This window comes from Mesoplodon bidens, assembly GCF_964165515.1.
Source record: "Mesoplodon bidens genome assembly, chromosome: X".
In the NCBI taxonomy this organism is placed as follows: Eukaryota; Metazoa; Chordata; class Mammalia; order Artiodactyla; family Ziphiidae; genus Mesoplodon; species Mesoplodon bidens.
Window position 1 is genome coordinate 123,824,602 of NC_138163.1, and position 26,330 is coordinate 123,850,931.

At 48.5% G+C, this 26,330-nt stretch overlaps 1 protein-coding gene across 1 annotated transcript in view; it reads left to right on the forward strand.

Moving 5' to 3' along the window:
• The window catches only part of MAP7D2 (MAP7 domain containing 2), a 112,738-nt gene extending 87,737 nt beyond the window's left edge, over nt 1-25,001 (forward strand). The window contains exons 9-17 of the mRNA XM_081222475.1: nt 5,848-6,116; nt 6,694-6,826; nt 14,339-14,564; nt 15,318-15,422; nt 16,379-16,435; nt 16,887-16,965; nt 17,678-17,864; nt 21,511-21,786; nt 23,489-25,001. Of these exons, the coding sequence (XP_081078601.1) occupies nt 5,848-6,116; nt 6,694-6,826; nt 14,339-14,564; nt 15,318-15,422; nt 16,379-16,435; nt 16,887-16,965; nt 17,678-17,864; nt 21,511-21,760 (1,306 nt within the window). The 3' untranslated portion in view covers nt 21,761-21,786; nt 23,489-25,001. The remainder of the gene's footprint in view (nt 1-5,847; nt 6,117-6,693; nt 6,827-14,338; nt 14,565-15,317; nt 15,423-16,378; nt 16,436-16,886; nt 16,966-17,677; nt 17,865-21,510; nt 21,787-23,488) is intronic.
• Nucleotides 25,002-26,330: the final 1,329 nt, after the last annotated feature.

Here is a 26,330-nt window from a genome sequence, read left to right on the forward strand (position 1 = left end):
GTCCTTCAGTTTGAGTCAGTCAGCTGTTTCCTCATGATTAGACTCAGGTTATACATTTGGGGCAGGAATCCCGTGGAAGGGATGTTGGTTCCTTCTCAGCGCATCTTATCAGGAGGCCATGATGTCAAGTTGTTTCATTACTGGTGATGGTAACTTTGATCACTGGGTTAAGGTGGTATCCACAGGTCTCTGTGGTATAAAATTGCTCTTTTTCTCTCTGGAAAGTAAATAGTAAAATGGGACCATTGACAAATAGACTTCTCAGAATGTTGGCCAAGCTGTGCTGACAGGGCCATGACCCCTCCCATCCTGTGGGTGGGCTGTGTTCACTGTGCCTGGAGTCAAGTGGCTTTGGAAAAAATAGAACTAGATTCCAAGATGTGGAGTGAAAAAAGTCCTTTGGGGATCTGCTTTGCAGTAAACTCACGTTCAGAAGCATGACAACCCTCTCCCGAGAGTTCTTGCTGCTCTACTTACAGAGGTGTTTGTTCATATTTCCCACCAGTCATGGAACCTCAAAAAGTTATATAATCCTGCCTTGTGCATCAGGAAGGCCTATCTCTACCACCCCAACAAAATTAGTGAATTCCCTTTGTTAGATGTTTAATCATTGGAAGTATTGAACTTTTAAAACTTGGAGTGGAAAACCTATAAAAAAGCAAGATGAAAAATCAAGTGACTTGGCTCTCTCATCTGTTTACACCTCTTGGGAAAGGTCATTTAAGCACTTAGGATTTTGGTTTTCTTATCTAAAATATGGTTAATAGTCATTTCCCACCTACCTCACTGGGTTATTGTGGTGACCAAATAGACCCTTATTAAATAGATGAGACGGTACTTAAAAACAAAACTCTATGAAAGCACAGTGAGTTCCCTGATTAATTTGTGTTTAATTTCTTTCATCAGCCAAGATATCTGTTTCTAGGAAATTGGGGAAACAGTAGCTTTGCCAGACTTCGTTTGGCTTGCAGTAAGTGGTGCGAGCAGGAGACCAGAGAGCCTCGGGGTCTGCCAGAGAGACCAGCATTGCCCAGTTCAAGCTTCCCACGCTCAGCAGCTCTTGCGGGCAAGGTGCTGCATCCACGTAGGGAAGTAGTAAGGCAGCCTGAGCAGGAAACTCTATGGATCTGGAAATAAAATAGGGAACTTCTAAGATTGTATTCTGTATTTTGGTCATTTGCTGTTAAAAAAATCAGTGATTTACCTACACTTCTCTAATTTGAAGGTCATGTTTGTATTGTGCGTACGAGGAGTGTGTGTGTGTGCGTTCTCATTTATTTTGTTTATTGGGCAAGGGCTGGGGTAGGGGAATGTCGATAGACTCCTTAGTATGTTGAGTTTTATCCCAAATAATTCACCCTTACTTATCAGGTAGCAGTTATTTTTAGATGTGTGCTCATGGATAATTGGCCCAGTATTATTTAGAACAGTCTGTGGTGTGAACAGAACCTACGCGTGACTGTTCTCTTAAAGCAAGTTGAAGCAAGGCTGAGCAGGGCTGAGTAGGTCTGAGGCTGTCAGAACCTCTCACACCCAGGGCAGACCAGCTTTTTCCCCCTGGGATTGTAGCCCTGCCCTGCATGTCCCTCTTACAGGCTCCAGGCACACTGACTGAGGGTGTGACTGGCATCGGGTTCATTCCCTTCTGTGAGCGAGCCATTTAGACCAGACCCTGGGGTCGTGTTGGGATCCAGATGCTGGCATTCTGCTACTAAGGAAAGACTATAGAATGAAGTGGGCCTGCAGCCAGTTCAAGCCTCTTACCCACTCCCCATAGTCCAGCCTCGGGGACCCTCCTGGTGGGAGTGGGGTCTGCAGAAGAGCTCCTCGCATGTCTGCCCATGCGCAGCAGAGGCGCCTGCACCAGGACCCCGGGGGGAACCCACCTCTCAGGCACCACTGAGGGAAGCTCAGATGTGCGCTCGCTACAGGCAGGCGCCCGAGAGAACTCAAATGTCTCACCAAGCAGAGAAGTCCTGCCTCAGCCCGTGGGGAGGAGGTTGAGGGCAAGGAGGAAGAGCAGACGGCTTTCTGCAGTCCTTTCAATAGCAGAAGCTCCTATTTAATGAGTCAAGATAGGAATGCTTACGGGAGGAGAAGGTGTTTCTGTCCGCGTCATCTACCGTAAAATAGCCGCCTTGCCTATTGCCTCTCTCTCCAAATCCCACATCCAGGAATAATTGTTTGCCACTGCCCCTCCCTGCACAGTGGTTGGACCGGAGCTGCACAGAGCATGCACTTGACATTCCAGGGAGTAAGTGACGTGTTTTGATCACCTGAGTGCATTAGACCAGGTCCTTTAAGACACTCTCCTGGTGGTTATAGCAGCAGTATGGCCCTAGACGACAGCGTGGAAGGAGAGTGTTGCCAAGCAGAAGATCCCCTGCTGTACGGTGGTACAGGCTGTTTGAACCTAAATGCAGGTTTTTGCAGCCGATTGGAAAACGATGCTTAGTGGAGCGCTGTCATCATGAGGTAGCGAGGCTTGTGGTTCCCCCGTTTTATTTCTTCCTCCTGCTTTTGGTTCATTCTTGTCTGTGAGGCTGATTCGGATTTTTATTTTATATGTTTCACTAACACCGATATCTAACAGCTGTTGTGTGCTTACTCTGTGCCAGGTCTAAAATGAACATCTAGGGATCATGGTGACCCCAAGCTCTGGCTTAGCCACCATTGCGACACCGGGAGTAGGGCCAAGTTGGAAGAAGTGGAGTCAGGGAGTCGTGGGCGCAGACTGCAGTTCCGTGGCTTACTTAACCTCTCTAAGCCCGCTTCCTCCTCCATAAAGTGACCCTAATAATAGTACCTGTGTCATACCAGTTTCTGACAACTAAAAGAGACATACACGTATACACACATACATACACAAATACACTTAGCAGCACAGGGGCTGGTGTGCAGACAGCCCTCAGGAAGCGTGGACACAGTTTTGGAGGGTGCTAGAGGGAGTGTGAGCTCCACATCACCGGGGGAGGGATCCAGGTGCGACCCTGGCTGTCTGAACACAGAAGGCACTGATGATTCCCTCTCAAGCCAGGGCTCTCAGGAGACTCATAGGTGGGCCTCGGGGGGCGTGGGGATTAGGACACTGGCCCTCAACCAGAGCAGCACCACTTTTACCTGCTTTATACAGATAGAAGGGGCGTGGGGGGCGCTGTATGTATGTCTCACCTCAGTGGTTCTCAGCTGGGGGTGATCTTGCCCCTGCGGGAACATTTGACAGTGTCTGCAGATTTTTGTGTGTGTGTGTGTGGTATGCGGGCCTCTCACTGTTGTGGCCTCTCCCATTGCGGAGCACAGGCTCCGGACACGCAGGCTCAGCGGCCATGGCTCACGGGCCCAGCCGCTCCGCAGCATGTGGGATCTTCCCGGACCAGGGCATGAACCCGTGTCCCCTGCATCGGCAGGCGGACTCTCAACCACTGTGCCACCAGGGAAGCCCTGCAGACATTTTTGACTGTCACAACCTGGGGTGGGTCGGGGGGAGTGGAGATTGCTACTGGCATCTAGCGGGTTGAGGCCAGGGCGGCTGCTAAACAGTGCACAGAATAGCTCCACAACAAGGGATGATTCAGCCCCAAATGTCATGGCAGGATTGAGAAACCCTGGTACATATGCATACGTATATGGAGGAAGCAAGAGGATTCGGTGCCTGGCTTTTATTTGGTTAGGGTGTAGGAACAAAAGTAGAAAACCAAGGTTATATAGAAACGCCTGCTTGTCAAGAGGTCCCTCGGGAATGGTGGGGCCTGAGTTGGCTGAGCCTCAGGGCAGAGGGAGAACGGTCTGCAAAGAGGGAGCACCGTCCACGTGGACGAGGTGTCACGGGGGTTCTGTGTGGTTCCAGGCCTAACAGAACGGTGGCACAAGGGAAGTCGGTGTGGCGAGTATGAAGTGATTCTTTCTGGGGTCACAGTGGTCCAGCTATGGAGCAGACTGCCAGAGAGGGGTGGACAGTCCACCATGGAAGTGGGATCTGGACTGATTCCATATCAGTAAAATGGTTGATGCTGAAATAACTGAATTTTTAAAATTCAGATCACGTTCAAGTCATATTCATTGGGTCATTGTGTGGCCCTCAGCCTGGCGTTAACTGAGGAAACGTGTTCTCCTTCGCACCCGGAGCTGGGCTTTTACCATGAGAGCACCATTGGAAAACTGGCCTGCATCTTTTCCAGTCCGCATACCACTTGAGGATTATTTTCCAGCTCAAGACCAAGTTCAGTGTTGATCTGATTATATTTTTTCCTTACCACCAAGATCTGATTAGGAAACTCTTTAGGTCTCTAGTGAGAAATTGGCCTTTAATATTATGTTGAGTTGCCATTTTTATTGCTGTTTTTATAGATCAAAAATGGTTGAACATTAGCACTTTCATATGGTTCAGCCTGCTACAGGGTTGAGAGTGACAATGTGTAATGTACGAACAGATTACTTTATGTTCTTCTAAAAGTACTCTGCACAAATGTCGCACCCCTGTGCGAACTTTGGGTGCACTCGGCAACTGAAGCTAGGCTGTTATCTACCTCACCAGCAGCCAGTGGTCACCAGGAGCCAGGCCTAGGCCAGCACACCTGTAATGGACCTTCTTCCAACAGATGTAAGACAGAGTCCTGCATTTTAACAAAGTGGTGTTTCCCTGGGTAGACACGGGCTTGCCCTCACCTTTTGCATCTTCCCAGTAGCAGGAGAGAGTCTTTGAAACCTTAAGAGCCTCCAAAAAGACACCCCATCCCCACCTCTTGGCTGACTTTGTTTCTCAGAACTTGAAAAGGAACCAGATGTCAATTATACCTCCGTAGAGGTGAGTTAAAAAAAAAAAAAAAAAGGAACTAGGAACATTGAAGACATTGTGCAGAGGGAAATAAGCCGGACACAAAGGGTCAAATACTGTACGATTCCACTTCTGTGAGGTGTGCGGAATTGTCAAATTCCTGGAGACAGAAAGTGGAAAGGTGGTTGCCAGGGGCTGGGGAGAGGCGGGAATATGGAGTTAGTGTTTAAAGAGTACAGAGTTCTGGAGATGGACGGTGGGGATGGTTGTACCACAGTGTGAATGTACTTAATGCCACTGAACTGTACACTTCAAAGTGGTTAAGATGGTGAAGTTCATGTTGTTTGTATTTTGCCATAATAGAAAAAAATGGGAGCAGGGTCGTTCATTGCCTTATGCTGAAGCCAGATCCAACCCTGGTGCTCCTCTAAAAAGAGGAGGTAGGAAGATGCCTAAGGGTTTATTCTTACGTTGTGGTCAAACTTAAGTGAAATTCAGACATGACGTCACTGGCTGGGCTTCCTAAAATATTGTCCCTTCCCCCAGGGACATGTTCTAGATACCATATGTTCCTGTTAGGGTGATAATACTTCAGGGACTTCTTATTTATTTATTTATTTATTTATTTATTTATTTATTTATTTATTTATTTATTTTTGGCTGCGTTGGGTCTTCGTTTCTGCACGCAGGCTTTTTCTAGTTGCGGCGAGCAGGCGCTACTCTTCGTTGTGGTGCGAGGGCTTCTCGTTGCGGTGGCTTCTCTTGTTGCAGAGCACGGGCTCTAGGTGCGTGGGCTTCAGTAGTTGTGGTGCGTGGGCTTAGTTGCTCCACGGCCTGTGGGATCTTCCCGGACCAGGGCTTGAACCCGTGTCCCCTGCATTGGCAGGCAGATTCTTAACCACTGCACCACCAGGGAAGTCCTACTTCAGGGACTTCTGAGTGTGTGCTCCGCGTTACATTTGTTCCCCTTGAAGGATGAAATTGTTCAACTTTTTGGAACCAGGTGTCTTCGGAACAGAGGGTTCTGTGGTCAGGCCCGGTAATCATCTTCTGGCGTGGTTTTGGTTTTCCAGGGCAACTTCAAAAGCATATCCACAGTCTCCAAAGAACGTGAAGCCACCATACCCAGGGTCTCCGGTGAAGTACCGCTTCCCCACCTTTCCTGGCCAGGAAACACCCAAGAAGAAAGCAGAGAAAGAGAAGAGCAACAAGGAAAGGGAGGGCGCCCTGGCTCAGCAGGCAGCCGGCCCACCTGGGGAGGAGGCCCCAGAGAAGCACGTGGCAGACAGGCACGCCACCGAGAAGCATGAGGCCGCGGCAGGGAAAGCCGAGGGCAGTGGAGGTAGGCCCTCCTCGCCCAGCCGGTTCTCCCTCTGACTCCATCCACGCGGGAGTCTCGGGTTTGGGGGAGAGACGGGGATTTTTCCCAGAGACAACTCCATGCCCTCGTGCCACTTTCTCAGGCTTGCATGTTGCCCCGAGTCCTTCCCCTCACTCTCCTGAGGGTCTCCTGGCAGAGGAGACTAAGGGGCTGACGCTGCTCCTAGCTGTGGAAGCCCACGGGGGTGCTCAGCTGCATCCAGGCAGCGTCTGCCTTTCCCACAGAGAGGGTCTTCCTTTAGTCCTTGAAGCTTCCGTGACAGCTGCGGTGAGTTCACCCAGATAGGCGCAGTGGTGGTGGCTGCCTTGGGACTTGCTGGTGACCCTGTGTCTCCCCGTCCCCTCTCCACTGCCCTCCATGGTGGAATGCATCCAGGGTCACAGCCAGCCTGTTGCAGCCTCTCTGCTTGGTGGCTGATTGTGCTGGTCCTAGCAGCATTTCCCATCACCCACTGGGTTGGATTTTTCAATTCCAAGTGGTAGCTGCCATGTGAGTGCAGTCACTGTTTCATTTCCCTTGATCTTTTCCTCCAATGCAGCCTCGTGGAAGCCCACAGCGGGCACCACTGATGCAGGAGAGGCCGCAAAGATGCTGGCCGAAAAGAGACGACAGGCCCGGCTGCAGAAGGAACAGGAGCAGCAGGAACGTCTGGAGAAGGAAGAACAAGACAGGTGTGGGGGTGCTCAGGCCCTTTGAGACCGCGCGGGAACTCCCAGCTCCTGGATGTCAGTGTTACCAACAGCCCCTGTCCTCAGCATACACTCTAGGACCAGCCAGTCCTCGTAGAGCTATCAAAGGAGTTTGAGTTTTGTTTATAGAGTGAGGTTCTCCCTGAAAAGACAGGAGGTTCCGGATGTAGATATCTTGATTCTGCTTCCTGAATTGTGTTTTTTTCCCCAAAATTATTCTAACTCTCACCCCCAGGTAAGAGAAAGGAGGGTTGAGCAGAGGCTCCTAGCTGGGGCCGAAGCCGGCCTCATAGTCCATGAGACATGAGGTAGGGGGACTCCCATCCTGGAGCACGAAAGAAGATGTCATGACAGTGGTCCCTAAACTTTGGAGGGTGTCAGAGCCAGTCATGGGTTGTGGTGAAAATACACAGGCCCAGGCCATGTCCCGCTTCAGTAGCTCACCAGACTTTGAGAACCACTGCGTTGACCCCTGGGGCACTTGGTCAAAATAAAGACAGTTCTGCCTATTCTGGTCTTAGTATTCAGAGAGAAATGCATGTTGAAGGGCAAGGTAGATTTTATCATTAAACTGATAAGGGAAGCTCTTAGGATAATCACAGAGTACAGTCCAGTGCTGTTGAGAGGATTTAATGGGACAGGGAGCCAGCCATGTTGCCGTGCTTCACTCAACCATGGCGCTGAGTTTAATCAGTAATAGAATATTCTTCATCCTTAAGTGACCTTGGCAAGTCTTTTGTGGTCTGTCATTACACTTCTGCTGATTAATTTTTTTGAAGGGGGAGGGGGGAGGTCTGGCTGGTTCCTTCTTTGAACTCTGGACTTCTCTGATGATTTTCCCACCTCCGACCTTTTGGTCAACAGCAGCAGGTCTTTTTACTGAGTGGTGTGCTTGGGCTGGGTTGGGTGGGCCGCAGGATGTGTGAAGGGAGGCCCCAGGAGAGGAAGATGAGTCGCAGGACCTCAGTGATAGGGCTTGGGATGCGCAGGCCCTGAGCAGGTGAGTCGCGTGCCTGTAGCTTGTGCTAAGGAAGGTGCAGCTCTCTGCCCTCCAGCCAGCACCCTCTCCCGTTTCCTTCACAGCGCAGCTCCTCGAAGAATTGACTGTACTGCCTGTCTCTATTTCCTCTACTCACACTCAGTCTGCAGACCTCACACTCACCATTCCTCCTAATTGCCAGACTCCTAATCCATTTCTTGGTTGACTTTGACCGTGTCGCGGTCGCCCTTGCTTCTCTGGCCTCTCCTTCTCAGTCTCCTCTGTCTCCCGCTCAGCCCCTCACGCATCACCTGGGCTCCCAGCCCTCAGTCTTTGGCCAGCTTCACCTGACAAGACCTTCCCGAGCAGCGCTGCGCCCTCCTGCCCTGCCCGCGCCCCCATCACGCTGCCAGCTTCCTCTGGCTTCAAAAGCTTGGGGCTCGCATTTCACACAGCATCCGCATGCTCAGCATTTGGGGTGCTAACCCACCTCTGCTCTCATCTCCCTTTCTACCCTCATCCGTTCTTTGCCTTGTTTTACCATCTATTTCTGAAGCCGATTTCATCTTGCTCTGTAAACCTTCAATACTTTCTGGTACAAGCAAGGCATTAAATCACACATGGGTACTGATGCCTCCTGAGCCTGTGCTGTCCAGTACCACTGCCTCTAGTCCCAGGCGGCCACCGAAATGGAAATACACTAAGATCAAGTCCAATTCAGTTCCCCAGCCATATGGCCACATTTCAAGTGTTCAGTAGCTACATGGCTAGTGGCTACCACATCGGACTGCACAAATCTCTAGAATGTTTCCCTCATCACAGAAAGGTCTGTTGGCTAGCACTGGTCTAGAACCTGCAGGCAGTATTACCAACTGCTTTATGCTTTCCTTTAAGTGTGTCCCACACGCATCTCAAATTGAGCATTTCCAAAGCAGACCTTACTGTCTTTCTCGCAGACTTCCTTTTCCTTTCACAAGCTCTGTCCTCCACGTCTCCAGGCAACCAGATCAGAAGTGTCCGAGCCAGCTCTCACCTTTCCCCTCTCCTTCCTCGTCAGTGTCCCGTCCCCTGTCAGGTCTGTCTCGGCCGCCTCTAGCATCTCTCTCGTCTCCCTTCCCCTCCAGCCCCTCCTCCCCTCCTGAGCTCTGGCCCCTGTGGTCTCTGACCTGGACTGTGTCTGTGGCATCCGCACTGAGCTCCCTGCTCTGGGTCTCCCGGAGCTCATCCACTGTCCACACTGTGTCCCCAGTGCCTGTTCTCAAATAAGTGTCATTGTCCTGCTCCTGTCCTTTAACAAACCAGTGACTCCCCTGCCCACAGGAGGCCTGCCACGGCCTGAGCACCCCCGTCCCCTGCAGCTCCACACCTCCTCATCTGCTTTCACGCTGCCTCCCTTGGCCTCGAGCTCCTTGTCAGCAGACACATTTTCCATTCTCCGACTCGGGTCAAGCCCTGCTCCCTGTCAGCAAGCCTTTCCAGCCCTGCCCCTGGGAGAGAACAGACCTCTCCCCCTCTTCGGCCGCCCAGCCCGGCTGGTCGGCTGATCACAGAGCCTCCTCATTTGTTCACAGGCCTACTTCCCCCAACTAAGCCCCTTAAAAGGCCGGGGTACAGTCTTTGGATCACTGGTGTTGGTGCTCAGTAAACATACAGGAAAGGTAGAGAAGTAGGAAGAGGCCCAACTGAGAAGCCATTGCAGTCACGGGTTAAGAGAAGACAGCGCAGTGTGGTGGAGCTCGAGCTGGAGGAGTGAAGGCGGGTTCAACAGAAATGGGCCCATTCAGAGTCGACGCCAAGGTTTGATTCTAAGCATAGGAGAATGGTACACCCAATGGCAGATAAAGGAAGGACAGAAGGAATTGATTTTAGAGGGTAAAAACAAGCCATTTGACTGTAGATAAACTAAGTTTAAGGTGCCTGCAAGATATCCTGGTGATCAGAAATGGAATTGAAGCCTGGGGCCTAGGTAAAAATGAGAGCAATACACTTGACCCAAAATCAGTTTTCCTCTCTCTTACCAGAATATGAAGCTTTGCTAGCACCACGTGGGAGGTGAGAAAGTACAGTACCACACAACCAGGGCCAGGAACACAGCGGACACCTCTTGGGATAAGATCATCCTCACTCCTGTTTTGTGCTTAAGAGTCAGTAGTTGAAGCCACACAAATGTAGTTGCCAGATGAGAGAATATAGAGAAATTAAAGATACTTGAGCTAAACCGTGGAAAGCCAATCACTGTCACAAACTGGTGAGGAAAACGCCATCCGAGTCAGGGATGAGACTGCTCAGAGCAGAAGGGCTGACAAGGTGTCCAGACAGCTGGGCCCGGAGGAAGAGCAAACGCTGGTCCAGTCCCCGCTAGCAGTGACCCTGGGGCTCTCCTGGAAGCATGCAGAACAGGGCACAGTGCCTGGGCTCGTGGATGGCCCAAGATAGAAATCAGGATTCTTGGAGCAAGAAACCCTAGACCCTGGGTTTGCCCCGGGGAAGGCACTGGCAGAAACTAGAAGCAAAGAGATCTTACTGGGATTCCAAAATGAGTCACGTTAAGAAGTTAAGATAGCTGCTGTGGGCCCAAGTGGAAAGACAGTTGAGTTAGGCACCCTCCATCAGCAGGGTCACATAGCCAGGCTGCAGCTCGGTGTCCGTGCAAGAGTTGGCCCGGGCCCGGGCCCGGCCCTGCCAGCAGAGGTCCTGGCGCCGCTCAGCCCTGGCAGCTCGTCGGTTGAGCCTCTGGGTGGTGGACTGTCGGGGTAAGAGCTGGGCAGGCAGGGCCCGTCCGGCGCGGGGGGTGGCGGCCGAGTCAGGAAGGGAGAGCCAGGCCCTCACAGAAGGAAAGTCGAATGCCGCCTGCACCTGCGAGACGTGTCGAGGCTGAGGAAAGGCCATTGGTCTTGGGGTTTAGGACATGAATGGAGGTTTGGGGGGAAATCATGGAGAGGGGTAGAGACATAAGCAGCTTGACAGAGGTGAGAGGGCAGAGGCCCTGAACATCAGCAGAAAGCAGGGGAGAGGGGACTGAGGAGAGTTGTTTGGGATGCCTGAGGCCTGAGTGTTTTGCAGGCCGTGGGAAGGTCCGTGTAGAAAGGCAAAGCGATGGAAGGAAGAGAGGGGGACGGTGGAAGGAACTCGGGTGCGGGGGGGTGTGGAATTAATAGTGTGGTTGGTGGCATTTATAATCCTTTGCATCTAAGCAGAAGAAAGGGGGCATTTTCTGAGCAGGAATGCTGTAGAGGAGTGAAGTTTAGGAAGCCCAGACCAGGTGGCCCCGGTCTTCTCTGTAAAGTGGTTGATGATGCCATCGACTAAGGAGGATGTGGAAGACGGTGGAAAAGTGGAGGTTTGGACTGTTTCCCTGGGGCTCTGGGAGATGAGGATGGATGGCTGGCGTGGCGGCTGAGGTCCAGGGAAAGATGACCAGTCGGCCTTGTCTGGGCCTTACTCCAACCAGTGTTGACAACCCAGGAGGGCCCAGAGTGGCCCCCATGCCATCCCACAGATGCTCAGGAGTGGCTGGGCGGCCTGGGTGCCCTGAGAGAAGAGGGAGCGGATGCAGGGACGGCACAGAGCTGCCCGGGGCCGGTCAGGAGAGAAGGCGGCGAGGGATGGGTGAGGGCAGATCAAAGGGGAAGGTTAGGACATTGAAGGTTAAGCTTTTTTTTTTTTTTTTTTGCGGTACGCGGGCCTCTCACTGCTGTGGCCTCTCCCGTTGCGGAGCACAGGCTCCGCGGCCATGGCTCTCGGGCCCAGCCGCTCCGCGGCACGTGGGATCTTCCCGGACTGGGGCACGAACCCGTGTCCCCTGCATCGGCAAGCAGACTCCCAACCACTGCGCCACCAGGGAAGCCCGGTTAAGCTTTTTAAAATGAAAAATTTTAAGCACATAGGAAGGGAGAAAGTGAAACCCACGTACTCATCCGGAGATTGAACGAGTTGAGACTGAACATGTGTCAGGGACATGGTGCAAATGTGAGAGGGTGGGACGAGAGGGGGCCGGCGTCTGGAGCTTGAGAGATGGGGATCGTTACACAAAAGACCCTCACCGGTGGCCGGGAACGGGGATGAGGGATGCATCCACTGAATGATGACAGTGCACAGTTTTCTGGTACTTTCTACCTGGTGAGGAAGGGGGGTAGGTTTGGGGTGGGTGGCAGGAGCAAGGACGGGCGGGGGTGACAGAAGTACACGTGGGTCTGGTGAGCTCCAGAAGGAGCCAGTAATGACGGCAAGGGCAGTGGGGTCGGGCTGCCTGCAGCAGAGGGGCGCTGGGGAAATGACACCGCCATGTCCTCTCTGGTTTGTTAAGCAGGGAGAGAAAGAATGTTTATTGTTGGAGAGGATTTTGAGAGACTCGGTTTCACACAGGGAAAGCCAGTTTTTAGCTACTTTGGGGGAAGCAGAGTGTGGTTAACTGGAGGGAATTTTGTCTGTAGGGCTTATGGGCCTGTGGGGAGGAATTTCTGTTGTAGGTTGATGACAGGGATTACGGAGACCTAGGGGCTAAGAGGATGTGTTACTGCATGGCTGTGCATCGGGCACCTCTGAAGTCCTCATGGTAAAACGGAAGAAACCGAGTGGCTTTTCAGGTCCTAAGGATGAAGTAGCTTGTGGGTTAATTTATATACGTATCCTTTGTGTATTAACTTCTCTGAGACAGTCACAACTGGCTCCTTAAAAGAGAGAGAAATACTAAAACAGCGCTCTCATTAACCTTGGGAGAAGTTTTGTTATTGACACATCCGGTTTTTATAATCCTGTGTTGGGCATCCTAGTCTTTCATTGAGGAATCTAAGAACTGGTGAGTTTCTTTCTGACTAGGCCCCATAATGCTCTTCTCCAAAGTTCTCCAGAATACTTGTTAGTAATTTCAGTTGTTCCAGCTTTTAGGCACTGCACCCTCTGTGAACATAGAATACATTGTCATGTCCCATTGTAGTTTTAGGCTAATGTCTTTGTGTATTTTTTTACCTTTTAAAATATTTCTTTGGTGGCACATAGGCTAATTGCCTCCGTGATTCCTGAAGCCAACCGTTAGGGTGGAAGGATGTTTTTTTTAAGTCTTGATCATTTATAACAATATACCAGCGCCCCAGTAAGTCAGTGATACATGCTTCCAAATAAAGATAATTTCTGAAAAACATACACATTTACAGATGCGCTTAAAAGGACACTGGGAATTGAAGAGAGCGTTCATTTTAAACTGTAAAACAAACTAGCATTTGAGAATCTACGCAGGACCAGGCATTGTGCTAAGTGCTTCCCATTATCTCATTTAATTCCCACAATGATGTCGAGGAGCCAATAATATAGCTATTCCCTTTTTTTTAAAATGGGCGTCAGAAATGTTGAGTGACTTTCCAAGGAAGGGTCACACAGCAAGTGGCACAATCAGAATGCAGTCTTGGTCTTGCCCATGTGGCACATTGCCAGTCAGTAACTCACAGCAAAATGAGTATAGTTATCCACATTTTTTCATAGAAGAGGAAAGTGACACACGTGAGCAGGAAGAACGTTAGAAATGTAAAAACAAGCACTTAGACTTTACAGAGTTTTCCCTCACTGCTTAAGCTCTTTATCGTTACACCGCTGACCATTCACCTGTGGATGAAAAATGTCTAAATGCCTTTTAATTTTCATTTAGCAAAGAATAAAAGCTCAAATTTTTTTAAAGAATGCCAAAGTAAATGGAAAATAGATGCTTTAATTCCTTAAATGTCAAGTTTCTGTTGAGCATTTTCTTCCATTTGCTGCTTCAGAAGTCACATACTAATTAAAACCAAAGTGAACTTCTTGAGCTCCTAGTCACTGCTCTCAAACCGCTGACTGGCACAGATGTGAGAGTCACTGAGACACTTCGAGGTTTTTTTTTCTTTTTTTTTTTCTAGCTTAAGTTGTTTTCTTTTTTTTTAAACATCTTTATTGGAGTATAATTGTTTTACAGTGGTGTGTTAGTTTCTGCTTTATAACAAAGTGAATCAGCTATACGTATACATATATCCCTATATCTCCTCCCTCTTGCATCTCCCTCCCTCCTACCCTCCCTATCCCACCCCTCTAGGTGGTCACAAAGCACCGAGCTGATCTCCCTGTGCTATGCGGCTGCTTCCTACTAACTATTTTACGTTTGGTAGTGCATTTAAGTTGGTTTTAAATATTTATCCTACTCAGTTTTTAAGGAATTCTCATTCAATAAGAATGATGGGGCTGTGGTCATTTGTAAATTGGCTAGGGAACATCTGTGTCTTCATTACAGTCTATTCACAAATCAATACATTATTACTCTGGGTATCACAGAATTTAAAGTCCACCCTGGTTAATATTTGTTTTGGTAAGTGTATGGACTGGAGTGGCTTTCTGGGAAGGATGTGAGTCATTTTCTTAAGTGGATGCTAACTCACATGCATGTGTCTGTGCCAGTGTCACGTGTTATGCTCTACTGTTCGCACACAGCTCTGGGTAGTTTACCTTTTGGGCACGTCGTCATTGTCTTCTAACATCAGTTATGTTCTCAAAAGGCTGGAGAGAGAGGAATTGCAAAGAAAGGCAGAGGGGGAAAGACTTCGCCTAGAAGAAGCAGCCCGTAAGCAGGAAGAGGAAAAGAAGCGGCAGGAGGAAGAAGAGAAAAGGAAGGCAGCAGAGGAGGCCAAGCGGAGGGCCAAGGAGGAGCTGCTGTTGAAAGAAGAGCAAGAAAAGGAAAAGCAAGAAAAAGAAAAGCAGGAAAAGGCCATGATTGAAAAGCAGGTACTGTGCAAGTCTTTATATAGACTTTCCTTAAGGGCCTTAGTTAGTATTAGGTAAAATTAGTTCAATTTGGATGACTCATAATGTTTACTTGAAGTTTTTCTTTAACTGGGCTAGTTAATAAATATGAGTTACTTTGGGCAACGGAAGTGAAGTTGCTAGTATTTGCTGTACGTCCATTTGGGTTCCCCCGAAGGCGGACCCTGGATGAGAGCTTGGGTGCCAGTAGTTTGTTTGGGAGATGATCGCAGCAAGCTGGCAGGGGGGTGGGAGGAAAGCACGTTGCTGAGTGGGTCGCTGTGGGCAGCTGGAACTTGCTCCCTATGGAACTCTCTGAGAGACTGTGGACCATGCCTTAGAATTATCCCCCTGAGTGGTGAGGAAACTAGGTTATTTGTCTTCCAAGTCCTGCCCCTTATGGTTGCAGGTCACTGAGGGGAAATTAACTTCCTGAAATTTCTAGCCACATGCATACTTATGGCCAGAGACCACCCTCAGACACAAAAAGACCTTGACCTTGTAGGCAGACTGTCTGCAGGTGATTTGCATGGTGGACCGAGGTCATATGAGTGAGACCCAACCACGTCTGCTGTGTCATACAGCAGGCTGTGTAAATCCACATTGAATATTGGAGCAGCACCCACTTTTCGGTAGACAACGAGGTGGAGGAATATAGGTGCAAACCCCAGGGAATTAACTAGCGTTTTCTTTAGCTTAGTAAAGCCTATCCCTCGTCTTACATGTTTCTACCAGAAGGAAGCAGCAGAAGCAAAGGCCCAGGAGGCAGCTAGACAGATGCGTCTAGAAAGAGAGCAGATCATGCTACAGATTGAACAGGAGCGACTGGAGAGGAAGAAGGTAAGGGCTAAGGGATCAGGAGTACTTAGGTTGAGACAGGGACAGGAAGTGAGTCCAGTTATGTTCTGCAGTTGTTGGGTACGGTGCTCTTAGAATTGTTATTTAGGTTGATTTCATTGATCATACTGTTGTGTCTTTATTAGTTTTCTGTCATCTTGTTCTTTCATTTACTGAGAGAGGGGTATTGAAAGCTCCATCTGTGATTATGGATTTCTCCACTACTCCTTCCAGTTCTATACATTTTTGTTTTTATATACATAATTTGAAGCTCTACTGTTAGGTGGATTTATCTTGCAAATTATTAAATTTTCCCATTGAATTACCCTTTTATCATTATGAAACGTCCTTCTTTATCTCTAGTAATATTTCTTAAAGTCTACTTTGTCAGCCTTTTTGTGATTAGCACCTGCATGATACATTTTTTCACTTTGAACCTATGTGTGTCCTTATAAATGCGCCTCTTATAAACAGCATATGGTCAGGATTTGTTATTTTAATCCAGTTTGACAGTTTTTGTCTTTTAATTGGGGTGTTTAGGCCACTGAATTACAGGTAAAGGGTTTAAGGAGGCTGATTATAAAGGTCCGTTCTCATGGTGTCCAATCTGTGGCCTCCCCTTCTGCACCTCAGCCTGGCTTTCTTTAGGGTGGTCCTCTTGAATGGCAGGTAGTGATTTGTTGATTTCTAGGTAAATTAAGGAGAGGAAGGAGAAAGATGGGATATAAATTGTTGATTCTAGATACTTAACTAGTTCACTCCTTAAGCATTTGACCTTGTTCCTATGGCAGAGGTGTATGTCTGCAAAATCAATGGAAAACCTTTCTATACACATTATCCTCTGCTGATGTTTCTGTTTTACAAGTTTTGTGAGGAATGTGAAATTGCGTATAGACCCGGCTTACTTGTATATGTTTTTGGTCTTGTAGTCCTCTTACCTGCTTCTTTTTGGTTCCCAGAGAATAGATGAAATTATGAAGAGAACAAGGAAGAGTGATGTGTCTCTGGAAGTGAAGGTAGGCATTCAGAGTACCATTTTCCTAATTCATGTACTGAGAAGAACAGAATGGTGGAATATATTCAGTGACATTGTAGGTCTCAGAGAGGATTAACCAGAAAAAAATGGGCTCTTCCTTGCTTTGTTCCTGGCTAGATTAAGGAGGCTGTAGGTCCCTGAAAGGAAAGAGGAATCTAAGAGAGGGATTTCAGAGACGGGGTGATAACAAAAAATGTCCTCAGGGAAATGGGGGTAGGGATGCAGGGAGAAGCATTATAGTCCACAGATAAAAAAAGAGAATGGTGGCATATTAATAAGGGAAACATAGCTGATTTGTAATAACCTCAGAAAATTCAAAGAATTACCGTGGAGCAGACAGCTGGCCCAGCATGGTTCCAAACATCCTCTGATACTTTTCAAAAGCACTTATCTTTCTACATAAAGCCAACCTTCCCTCTGTTTGTTTTCAGAAAGAAGACCCTAAAGTGGAGCTTCAGCCTGCTGTGTGTGTGGAAAATAAGACAAAACCAGTTGTCCCCAACAAAATAGGTGAGCGTGAGGTCTGGTTCTTAGGTTCTTCCTTTCAGGAGGTGAGGGCTCCTGGCGCTTCCTGTGGGGGACTAGCACCCACGGGTCCTAAGAGCTTTATTACTGGAAGGGGCCTGTGCACTTTCCCCTCCCTTGTGGAGTTTCCATCTCCAGCACAGGTCTGTCAGGTGCACTTGGAAACCGGCGGGTTCCTCAGTTACTCTAATAATCCCAGTGCCGGAGCCAGGCCATCTGCTGGCCGGGCTGCTTTCCGGGAAGCTTAATTGATGGTCAGGTTCTATTAAGAACTGACTCTGCTGTTCTACGGCAGTTTCTTCTGCCTTCCAGAGTTCTGGATAGTCCAGCTCTTTTCTATCATGTATACGTAAAGCTCCTCAGGTTGGACTGTTTCGTGGCAGCCAAAGTCAGAAAACGCGTACCCATCTCAGAGTCACTCTTCACGTTTCCCTTTAGCCTTGTGGCTCAAGAGCTTGGGGACCTGTACAGCATATGACACCAAGCCTCCCGGGTGGGTCATGAGACCTGCACAGACACTGATGATGTCATTTGTCATCTCTTCCCGGTGGGAAGGTGACTACATGGGGTTCTTTTTACAAAAGATATTGCATTGTTGGTACAGTAGAGGATTCATTGCCTCCATAGATATTTCCCCTGTTATTTCATTGTTTGGGATATTTTATGACCGACAGAATGACTTTGTGTTCTCCATCAGAAATCAATGGCTTGAACACCTGCCAGGAAGTTAGTGGTGTGGAACGTGCTGTCCCAGAGAGTTTCCCCCAAGATGTTTTCGCTAATGGACTTAAACCAGTTGGGGGACTTGTTCATCTGGACGCCGTTGATGGGAAATCAAACAGTCTGGATGATTCAACCGAAGAAGTTCAGTCTATGGATGTGAGGTAAGTCCACTGCTTTTGCATTTGAGCCTCATCTCTTCCCCAGATACCTCCACCACCTCTTAGTTGATTTCTTCATCTTTTCCACACCCAAATCTTTCTACACACCTATGGTAGACACGGTTGCCATTCAGGAAAGCTAACAGTGGTAAATTAATATCCATGTTTTGGGTTGAGTTCCCTGGAAACAGAGCCTGGGACAGGGATTCTAGGGCATGGGATTTATCAGAAGAGAGCCCTCAGGAGAAAGGGGAAGGGAGGGAAGCAGGATTGGGCAGGGGGCGTCGCTAAGCAAGGATCTGGTCTCAGCTGGTCCCAGTGGAGCTCTGGAGGATGGATTTCCACCAGAGAGGGGTCTGACTGCAGTAAGGGAGGTGGCCTTCATGGCACTGTGTTTGTCAGCCATCGACTGTGGAGCACCCGGCGTGGGGATGCTCCCATCAGCCAAAGGAAATGGTCCAGAGGAAGGGCGGCAGCTGTGAGCCCACAGCGGCTGGGGGGTGGGTGCAGCCACAGGTAAAGGGGGTCTGGGTGGGGCACCAAAAAGGCCCACTCACTGTGTCCAGTGTCTCATGTTTAAGTAAACTTGTCATTGGAAACTTTCTGAAGGAACAATGTGCTTTCAGATCCTAACAGCTTAAGGAATTCTTGTTTTGTTTTTTTTTTAAATTTTAATACATATATATATATATATATATATATATATATATATATATATATATTTGTGTGTGTGTGTGCGTGTGTGGTACGCGGGCCTCTCACTGTTGTGGCCTCTCCCGTTGCGGAGCACAGGCTCAGCGGCCATGGCTCACGGGCCCAGCCGCTCCGCGGCATGTGGGATCTTCCCAAACCGGGGCACGAACCCGCGTCCCCTGCATCGGCAGGCGGACTCTCTACCACTGCGCCACCAGGGAAGCCCCTTAAGGAATTCTTAACTGGTATATGTTTGTGGGTAACATTGCCTGGCAACTTAATCCTGGACCAAAGGAGAGCTCAGTTAGCCCGGGGTTGGGGCAGAGACGCTGGAACAATGCAGTGCAGGGCAGTTGGGCTGGGGGTCCTCTCTGTGACAGGAGGGAACGCCAGTATTTTGTACAAGCTCTGCCTGAGCTCCAGCCTGCCGGAGCTTACACTTCTCTCCTTGCCTGTGAATACTCAGCCTCAGTCTGGGGGGCACAGGTGGAGAGCAGAGCCTTTCCCAGGGCGCACTGACTGCAAATATCCCAGCTCGTGCAGCCTGGCCTTGAGCCAGATATGGGAAAACCCAGGGTCCAGCCGCCCTGTCACCAGGAGAGTGAGTGCCGCGCAGCCTGAGAGTAGGGCCTCCTCAGGCCTTGCCACCACCCGCCACCGTCATGGCAGACTTCCTGTAAGTGGTACCACTCTGCCCCCGGGGGGTGGGCAGGGAACTGCTGGGGCATCTTAAAGGATAACACAGTACCTCCCGCCGCCACGTTGAGGCAGTTGTGCTTATTCTTTGTGCCTCTGGGTGGGGGCGCGGGACGAGACCTGGCACTGGCCATGGTTCAAGGAGGTGAAGGAGCTTTGTGTGTGCACTGCGCTCTTGGTGTGGCCACCTCTGCATGGGAGAAGGGTGACTCCTGGGGGCAGCACCTAAGCTTGTGGCGCCATTCTGTCCTCCGCCTGCTCTGACCAGCTATTCAAACCCTGGGAATGGAGGTGGGCAAGGCGGAGATGGGGCGGGTGTTCCCACTAATGAAGCAGTTTGCCCAGGCTCCCGCCACCAGAAGTGGCGTCAGGTCAGCTGCTGCCCCTTAACTAGGCTCAGTGTGAGGGAGACAGATCACCTGAGCTTCTGCAGTTCAACTCGTTTTTCTAGATTCTTCTCTAAGCTCTTACGGAGGAAGAAAAAAATCCAGACAAACCTGACAGCAGCCCTACTCTGGCTGTTCAGAGAGACTCCTGGCGAGGGGACCTCAGATCCCAGCCCACCACTCATCTGAGCTAGGCCTCTGGTTGACACACTATGAAACTCCTCCCTTCCACCTCTAGGGAGAGGAGAGAGAGAGAGACAAGGCCCGCGGAGGGGGGGCGGGGGGGGGGGAGTGGAAGCCTCACTTTAGCGAGGGCGCTGTGGGAGAGATCGGCTCTGCAGGTGGCCGGGTGGGTGGCGGGGGTCCTTGCTAACGACCTTCCGGGCCTCAGCTGAGCAGTCCTCCAGGTGGCTCCGGCAAAGTCTTCCCCGCACGGTCGCCTGCGGGGAGAAACGCTTATTGATTGCATTTTGCGGTGGAGGAAAGTGAGGTCTGGGGAGGGAAAACTGCTCCCCAGAGGCGGTGCTGCTAGAGAGAGGCTGCACCTAGGCACCCCGTGGTGATTAGACCCCCCCCCCTTCAGCTCACTTTCAGCTTCTGGCATTGGCTCTGTTTGCGTTTCCCATTTTAAGGGTTTTGGAAGTGCTTGGTTTCTCTGCAGTAGTGCGCTGGTGCCTGCGGGTTTTTACTTTCTTCCCATGGGCAGCGTGAGCTTGGCCTTCGCAGCCCTGCTCAATCTGAAACCACACACCTCAGATGGGACTTGAACCCATGGGCTGGGACTCAAACCCACCGTCTTTTTTTTTTTTTTTTTTTTTTTTTGCTGTACGCGGGCCTCACTGTTGTGGCCTCTCCTGTTGTGGAGCACAGGCTCCGGACGTGCAGGCTCAGCGACCATGGCTCACGGGCCCAGCCGCTCCGCGGCATGTGGGATCCTCCTGGACTGGGGCACGAACCCGTGTCCCCTGCATCGGCAGGCGGACTCTCAACCACTGCGCCACCAGGGAAGCCCCAACCCACTGTCTTTTATTTGAAATCACACACCTGGTCTCAGGACTTAATGAAGCTCAGGTTCTTTATGTCTCAGCGCAGAAGGAATTCAGCGAGAGGCAAAGTGATAGGCAAGAAGTAGATTTATTAATATAGAACGCTTGTGAGGGATACAAGTGGGCAGACAAGGGGGCTCTGCCCCAAGAACCAAGTGGGAAAGCCAGTTTATGTAGGGAGATACACACTCCAGAGAGAGAGTGCAGGCCATCTCAGAAGGTGAGAGGCCCTGGGAGGTGCACGTTCCATAGACAGAATACGGTCAGTCTGAAAAGGCGAGAGTGACCCTGAATTATGGTGTGGTTGGTTTTTATGGGCTGGGTAATTTCATTCGTTAACAAGTGTGAGGATTATTCCAACTCTTTTGGAGAGGGGGCGGGGATTTCCAGGAATTGGGCCACCGCCTACTTTTTGGCCTTTTATGGTCAGCCTCGGAACTCTCATGGTGCCCGTGGGTTGTCCTTTAGCATATGCTAATGCATTATAATGAGGGTATAATGAGGCTCAGGGTCTAAGGGAAGTCGAATCTTCCACCATCTTGGGTCTGATCGGTTCTAACCAGTTTTTGTATCCTCAAGGGCTATGTCATTTTTTTAAAGGTTGTGCCCTGCCGCCTTCCCTCCTGTCTCAAATCGGCTTCCCTTCTGTCAGTGTCTCAGACTTGAACTAACTTGTATCTTTTATAATGTGTTACACACAAGCTCTGGCTCTAAATCCATCTTCTCTGGAAAAGAAGAGTAGTATAACAAAATATGACAAATAGAATTAATAGTTTGTCTGTCTCTCCATCTCTCTCTCTCCCTCCCTCTCTCCCCCTCCCCCTCCAGTCCTGTTTCCAAAGAAGAGCTTATCTCTATCCCAGAATTTTCACCAGTGAGTGAAATGATTCCTGGGGTATCTCTGGACCAAAATGGAACTGGTAATGCTCGAGCACTTCAAGATCTCTTAGATTTCACTGGGCCCCCCATTTTCCCCAAGAGATCCAGTGAAAATCTCAGCCTGGACGACTGTAACAAAAACCTGATCGAAGGATTTAACAGTCCTGGCCAAGAAAATACTCTGAACACCTTCTGTTGACAAATACAACATCTCTTTAATGAAAGGTACAGTCTTTTGATGATAGTCTAAATCTGTAACTCTCCAACTGGGGTTTGTGAAGATGAGATAAACGTCACTCAGCCTCCTAGTCAGTTTTATTTTTACAAAAAGCAAACAAATGTGGACTCATGGTATGTACAAGAACTGAGATGGATTTCAAGTGAATCCTCATCTGAGAGCTTTCTGCGCCACCCCAGCATGCCCACCCCTGCTGTTCGGGGCCGGTGGGTGCGTGTAGAAGCACTGGCTAAAAGTTTGACCAACCATCTGTGTCAAGTAGCAACTTTTTACAGACAAAGAGAGAATGCTGTAACAGTGGTGCAAGGTAGTATTAATAAAATGAATTTCCCCCCTGGTTTTATTCAGGGACACCCCACATCCTATCTAGAATCACTTGTATGCATTGGTGAGTGTTGGACTAAATGGTTTGCTGTTCTGTTGACTTCCTCTATTCTTGGATCATACCTGAAGGAGTAAGGTGGGGGAAGAACTGAAGTTTGTGCCCTGAAGCATTCCCCGCCTTTGGCCTTTTTTTCTTGCCGAAGTGCTTCTAGAAGCTTCTTGCTTGAGTAAGATATCTATGGGTTATAAACACTGGATTTGTGTGTACTTAGTTATACTCACCTCACATTGGGTTTACTTCAGTTTGGGGCTTATTTTTGAATGATGAAAACCATAATTAGAATCTGTCATCAAATACTTTCATAACTTAATTCCAATTGCTCCTCCCATTTTAGACTTAAATTTTTCTATTCTCAGCATTATCTCAGTCACCTTATTTTTTATGATATTCCACTCCTATAACAGAACTTCAATAACTGATATGATTTAGTCCCAAATGAGGAAACAGGCTGGGGAGGCCACACAGCCGAGGTCACAGTGTCTCGTATACTTATTTCTACCTGACCTCAGCTGTTGGCTGTAGACACTGCATTTTGGAGTTTGCTTCTCTTGGCTCTTGGGGAAGCGGTTGTGGTCCTTTCACACATGAGAGGGAATGCATGACAGGCAGTTTTTAGAATAAACCATATCCCTGGTTTGGAAGAGCAGCCGCCTTCTTGGACACTTTAAAAAATTCACCTGAGCATTCTCTTTCCCTGACAGTTACATGGATTAATATTTAGTAAGAGATTTCTCTTGTTGTTAGCACACCTTGCACCCTTCGGTTCACTGACCTCACTATCAGTTAAGGACCAGAAAATCCACAAAACTTGGAAGAGTGTTCATGGCTTCTCAAATCTATTTCCTACATTTCTAACTAAAAGAAGTGCAAAATCCCTGTCCAAAAAAAATCTTGGCTAAATAATTGTATTCATACTGCTTGTATATTTTCATCTGTCATGTAATTCTAGTTATCAAATTCTTCTCAGCCAGAGGTGGCAACGCCCCCGCTGGAAATGTGTTTGGAAAGGTGTTGGGGGTGGCTGTCACAGTGGCTGGAGGCAGCACTGGGATTTGCGACATTAAACGTCCTGCAGGTTTTAGGACAGTCCCGCGAAAGAAAATTTGACCCCCTAAAAGAATAGTCCTACACAAAATGCTGCAGCACTTCCATTGAGAGACTCTGTAAGCCAAGGAAAATGCAATTACCAAGAAGGTAGAAACTCGCACACTGCGATCATTTCAGTGAGAGAGAATAGATGCTACAACTTGCAAAATGCTGTCTCTCCATTGGTTTCACCTGATTTTGGTTTTGAATTGCCACAGGTGGCGTTTGGAGAACCCATGAAGCTGCTGGTAGTCAAATCTGAGCTGCCGGCCTTCTGAAGAAGCTTCTGTCGTCCTTAACCGCTGGATTCCAAACTATTAAATCAAAATGTAACTGTATTCCTACTTAGTATGTCAAACGCTGGCCACTCTCAGTAGACCCTTGAGAAGTTGGCCTTGTCGGGCTTTAGCAGAGTTCCATGTTACATTTCTATTTATGAGCTTCAGCTGCTGATAAAGCACTTCCTGTACTCTATTATCATAGTGATCCTCTGAATAACCCGTGTGATTTCGGCTTGGAAAGTCACCTTATAACCATTCTTATCCCCAGACTTGGAGCATATAAACATTTAGCTGTCTTTTCTTGTAAATATTCTAGACATTTACCCAGACTCTACTTAAACATACACTGAAAACTTGGGCTGCATATCTCCCTGTCTGTGTTTAGAAGGAGAAGAAATTCTGGAACATTTCCCCCATCTCTGGGGTTTCTTTGTTGGAAGTTACTATCAAGAAGCCGTGTTTTATTATTAAACTTAGCCACCTGCAAAATGTGTTGCCCCCCATTGCTCCTTGGGCGGCTAGCGGAGTAAGTCTGGCTGAGTAAGGGAGCCATTGAACAGCATGGAAGGCCGTCTGCTCTCTTAGGCATATTCCTCCAGACTTGGGCACCTGAATCTCCAAGGACCTTTTCATGTTGTACCTGAAATCCTCCAAGCTGTAGTCACTCCAGACCTTCAAGTGGCCTCTGGACTGAATGAATTGTGCACCTCCTGCCCAGGTGGTTGCTTTTCATGTTGTTGCTGTTTTTCTCTTGGCTCTTGGGGCTTTTGTTTGTTTGTTTACTCAACTCTAATAAAACCAGGTACAAATGAAAAGCATAGTGCTCTGAGACAGGGGACCCTGAACAGGACCCAATATGTCACTTTAACAGGCTTGAACATAAAAACATCTGGACGGGGGACAAATGACGGTAGAATGTGTACTTTACACGTTTTACGCCATATAATAATGTGTTTTCTTCATTTCTTGTGATGAAATGTGACTTTCAGATTAAAATAACCTTTTCTTCTTTGAAACCATTTTTTTTTTGTCTTGTACAATAAAGAGTTTGGAAAGATCCATAATTCTGACTGAGGTTTGCAACCAGGAGATACAAAAAAAGTCTCCATAGTAATCTTGTTCATGTGCTCTTAAAACCAGCTACAGTGTAAGACTGTATTAGGTATGGAAACTGTGTACGTTTGTGTATGTGTATATACTAAATAAAATACATGCCTCCAATAATACAGTGCCATAGATCTTGATGAATATCGGGGGAAAATCCCTTTTATGACAAGCACATAGAAAATGATAGCATGGTCTGACTTTCCAAAAAACGCCTTGCCATCTTTCTTATAGCCCTGTTTTGCTAAATGTCTGTTTTCTTGCAATCTGTTGTACCTCACAGCACCATTGTGATCCTGGTGATGCCTCATTTGCACGATGTGTACCTTGTGTTACCGTGAAATACATTTTCATTGAAGAGTCTGATGGTGTGCTAGTGCTTTGTTTGCTTCTGTAGGCTCGATGAAAAAAATGTGCTGAAACCAAACCAGAGACCAGATTTTTGAAAACCTATTTGGAAAAAAAATTTTAAATCCTGTGTGGGTGTCCTTTCCCTGTCTAACTCATTAAAATTCCTCTATTGCCAGTTCCAAGTGAAACCAACTGTGGAAATAAGCTTCAGTGATGAGCTGTCCCAGGACATGATGAACTTGTAAGTATAGTAAAGTTGCTGTACTTTCATACCACTGATGCGAGGGATTGCTAGCTAGCTAAGATGCAGTTAACCTTAGTGTAATCTCCAAAAACATTCCATAGAGCAACCTGGCATTTAAACAAAATTATAATGGGAATGGTGACCCCTGTTTTCCAGTAAGCTGAAACCCACACCAACTTTTTTTTGGTATCTAAATCACGGCCTGTCTACTGCCTGGGAGACAATACCAGCCAAGACCAGGAGCCAGGAGGGCCAGGACTGGAATGGGGATGTCGGATCCTTGTGGTAACTGCTGGGCTGCCACCTCCAAAGCCGAGGGCCCAGTTAATGCAGCTCTCCCCAGCTCTGATGACAAAGCCTCTGGTGAGGGCACACAAGTGGACATCCTCATTTTTTCCATGTGCTGGCCTTTGACAGCAGCATTATAAGTAGCTTCCGTCATCATGAGCTCTAGCCAGAGGGTCGTAGTGATGTCTAGTCACTCCTGAGAGCAATTTCTATTTTGTGAACATTCTAAATTTTTCTTAATATATACAGGTTTCCTGTTAGTCAAATGCTTTTGTAATTTTTTTTCATTTGGAAAACAAGTGTAAAGAACTAGCTTGTTTCTAGAGTTGTTATACCCATTACATTGGGGCACAACACTGAGTGACCTCCATCCCCACTCTTTAGCATCACTCAGGAAGCACAATTATATAAGAAAATGGAGTGAGAGCTCTTAAGAACATTAGAAAAGAGAAACCTTTACAGATAGTTTTTTTGTGGGGAATCCATGAGAAACAACTGGGAAACCCAGAATAGTTCCACAGGGGAGCTAACCACTAAGTGAAGAAAAATTGATAGTTTTCTTATACATTAAAAGTAAACAGAAAATTGGGCTTCCCTGGTGGCGCAGTGGTTGAGAGTCCGCCTGCCGATGCAGGGGACACGGGTTCGTGCCCCTATCCCGGAGGATCCCACGTGCCGCGCAGCGGCTGGGCCTGCGAGCCATGGCCGCGGAGCCTGTGTGTCCGGAGCCTGTGCTCCGCGACGGGAGAGGCCACAGCAGTGAGAGGCCCGCGTACAGCAAAAAAAAAAAAA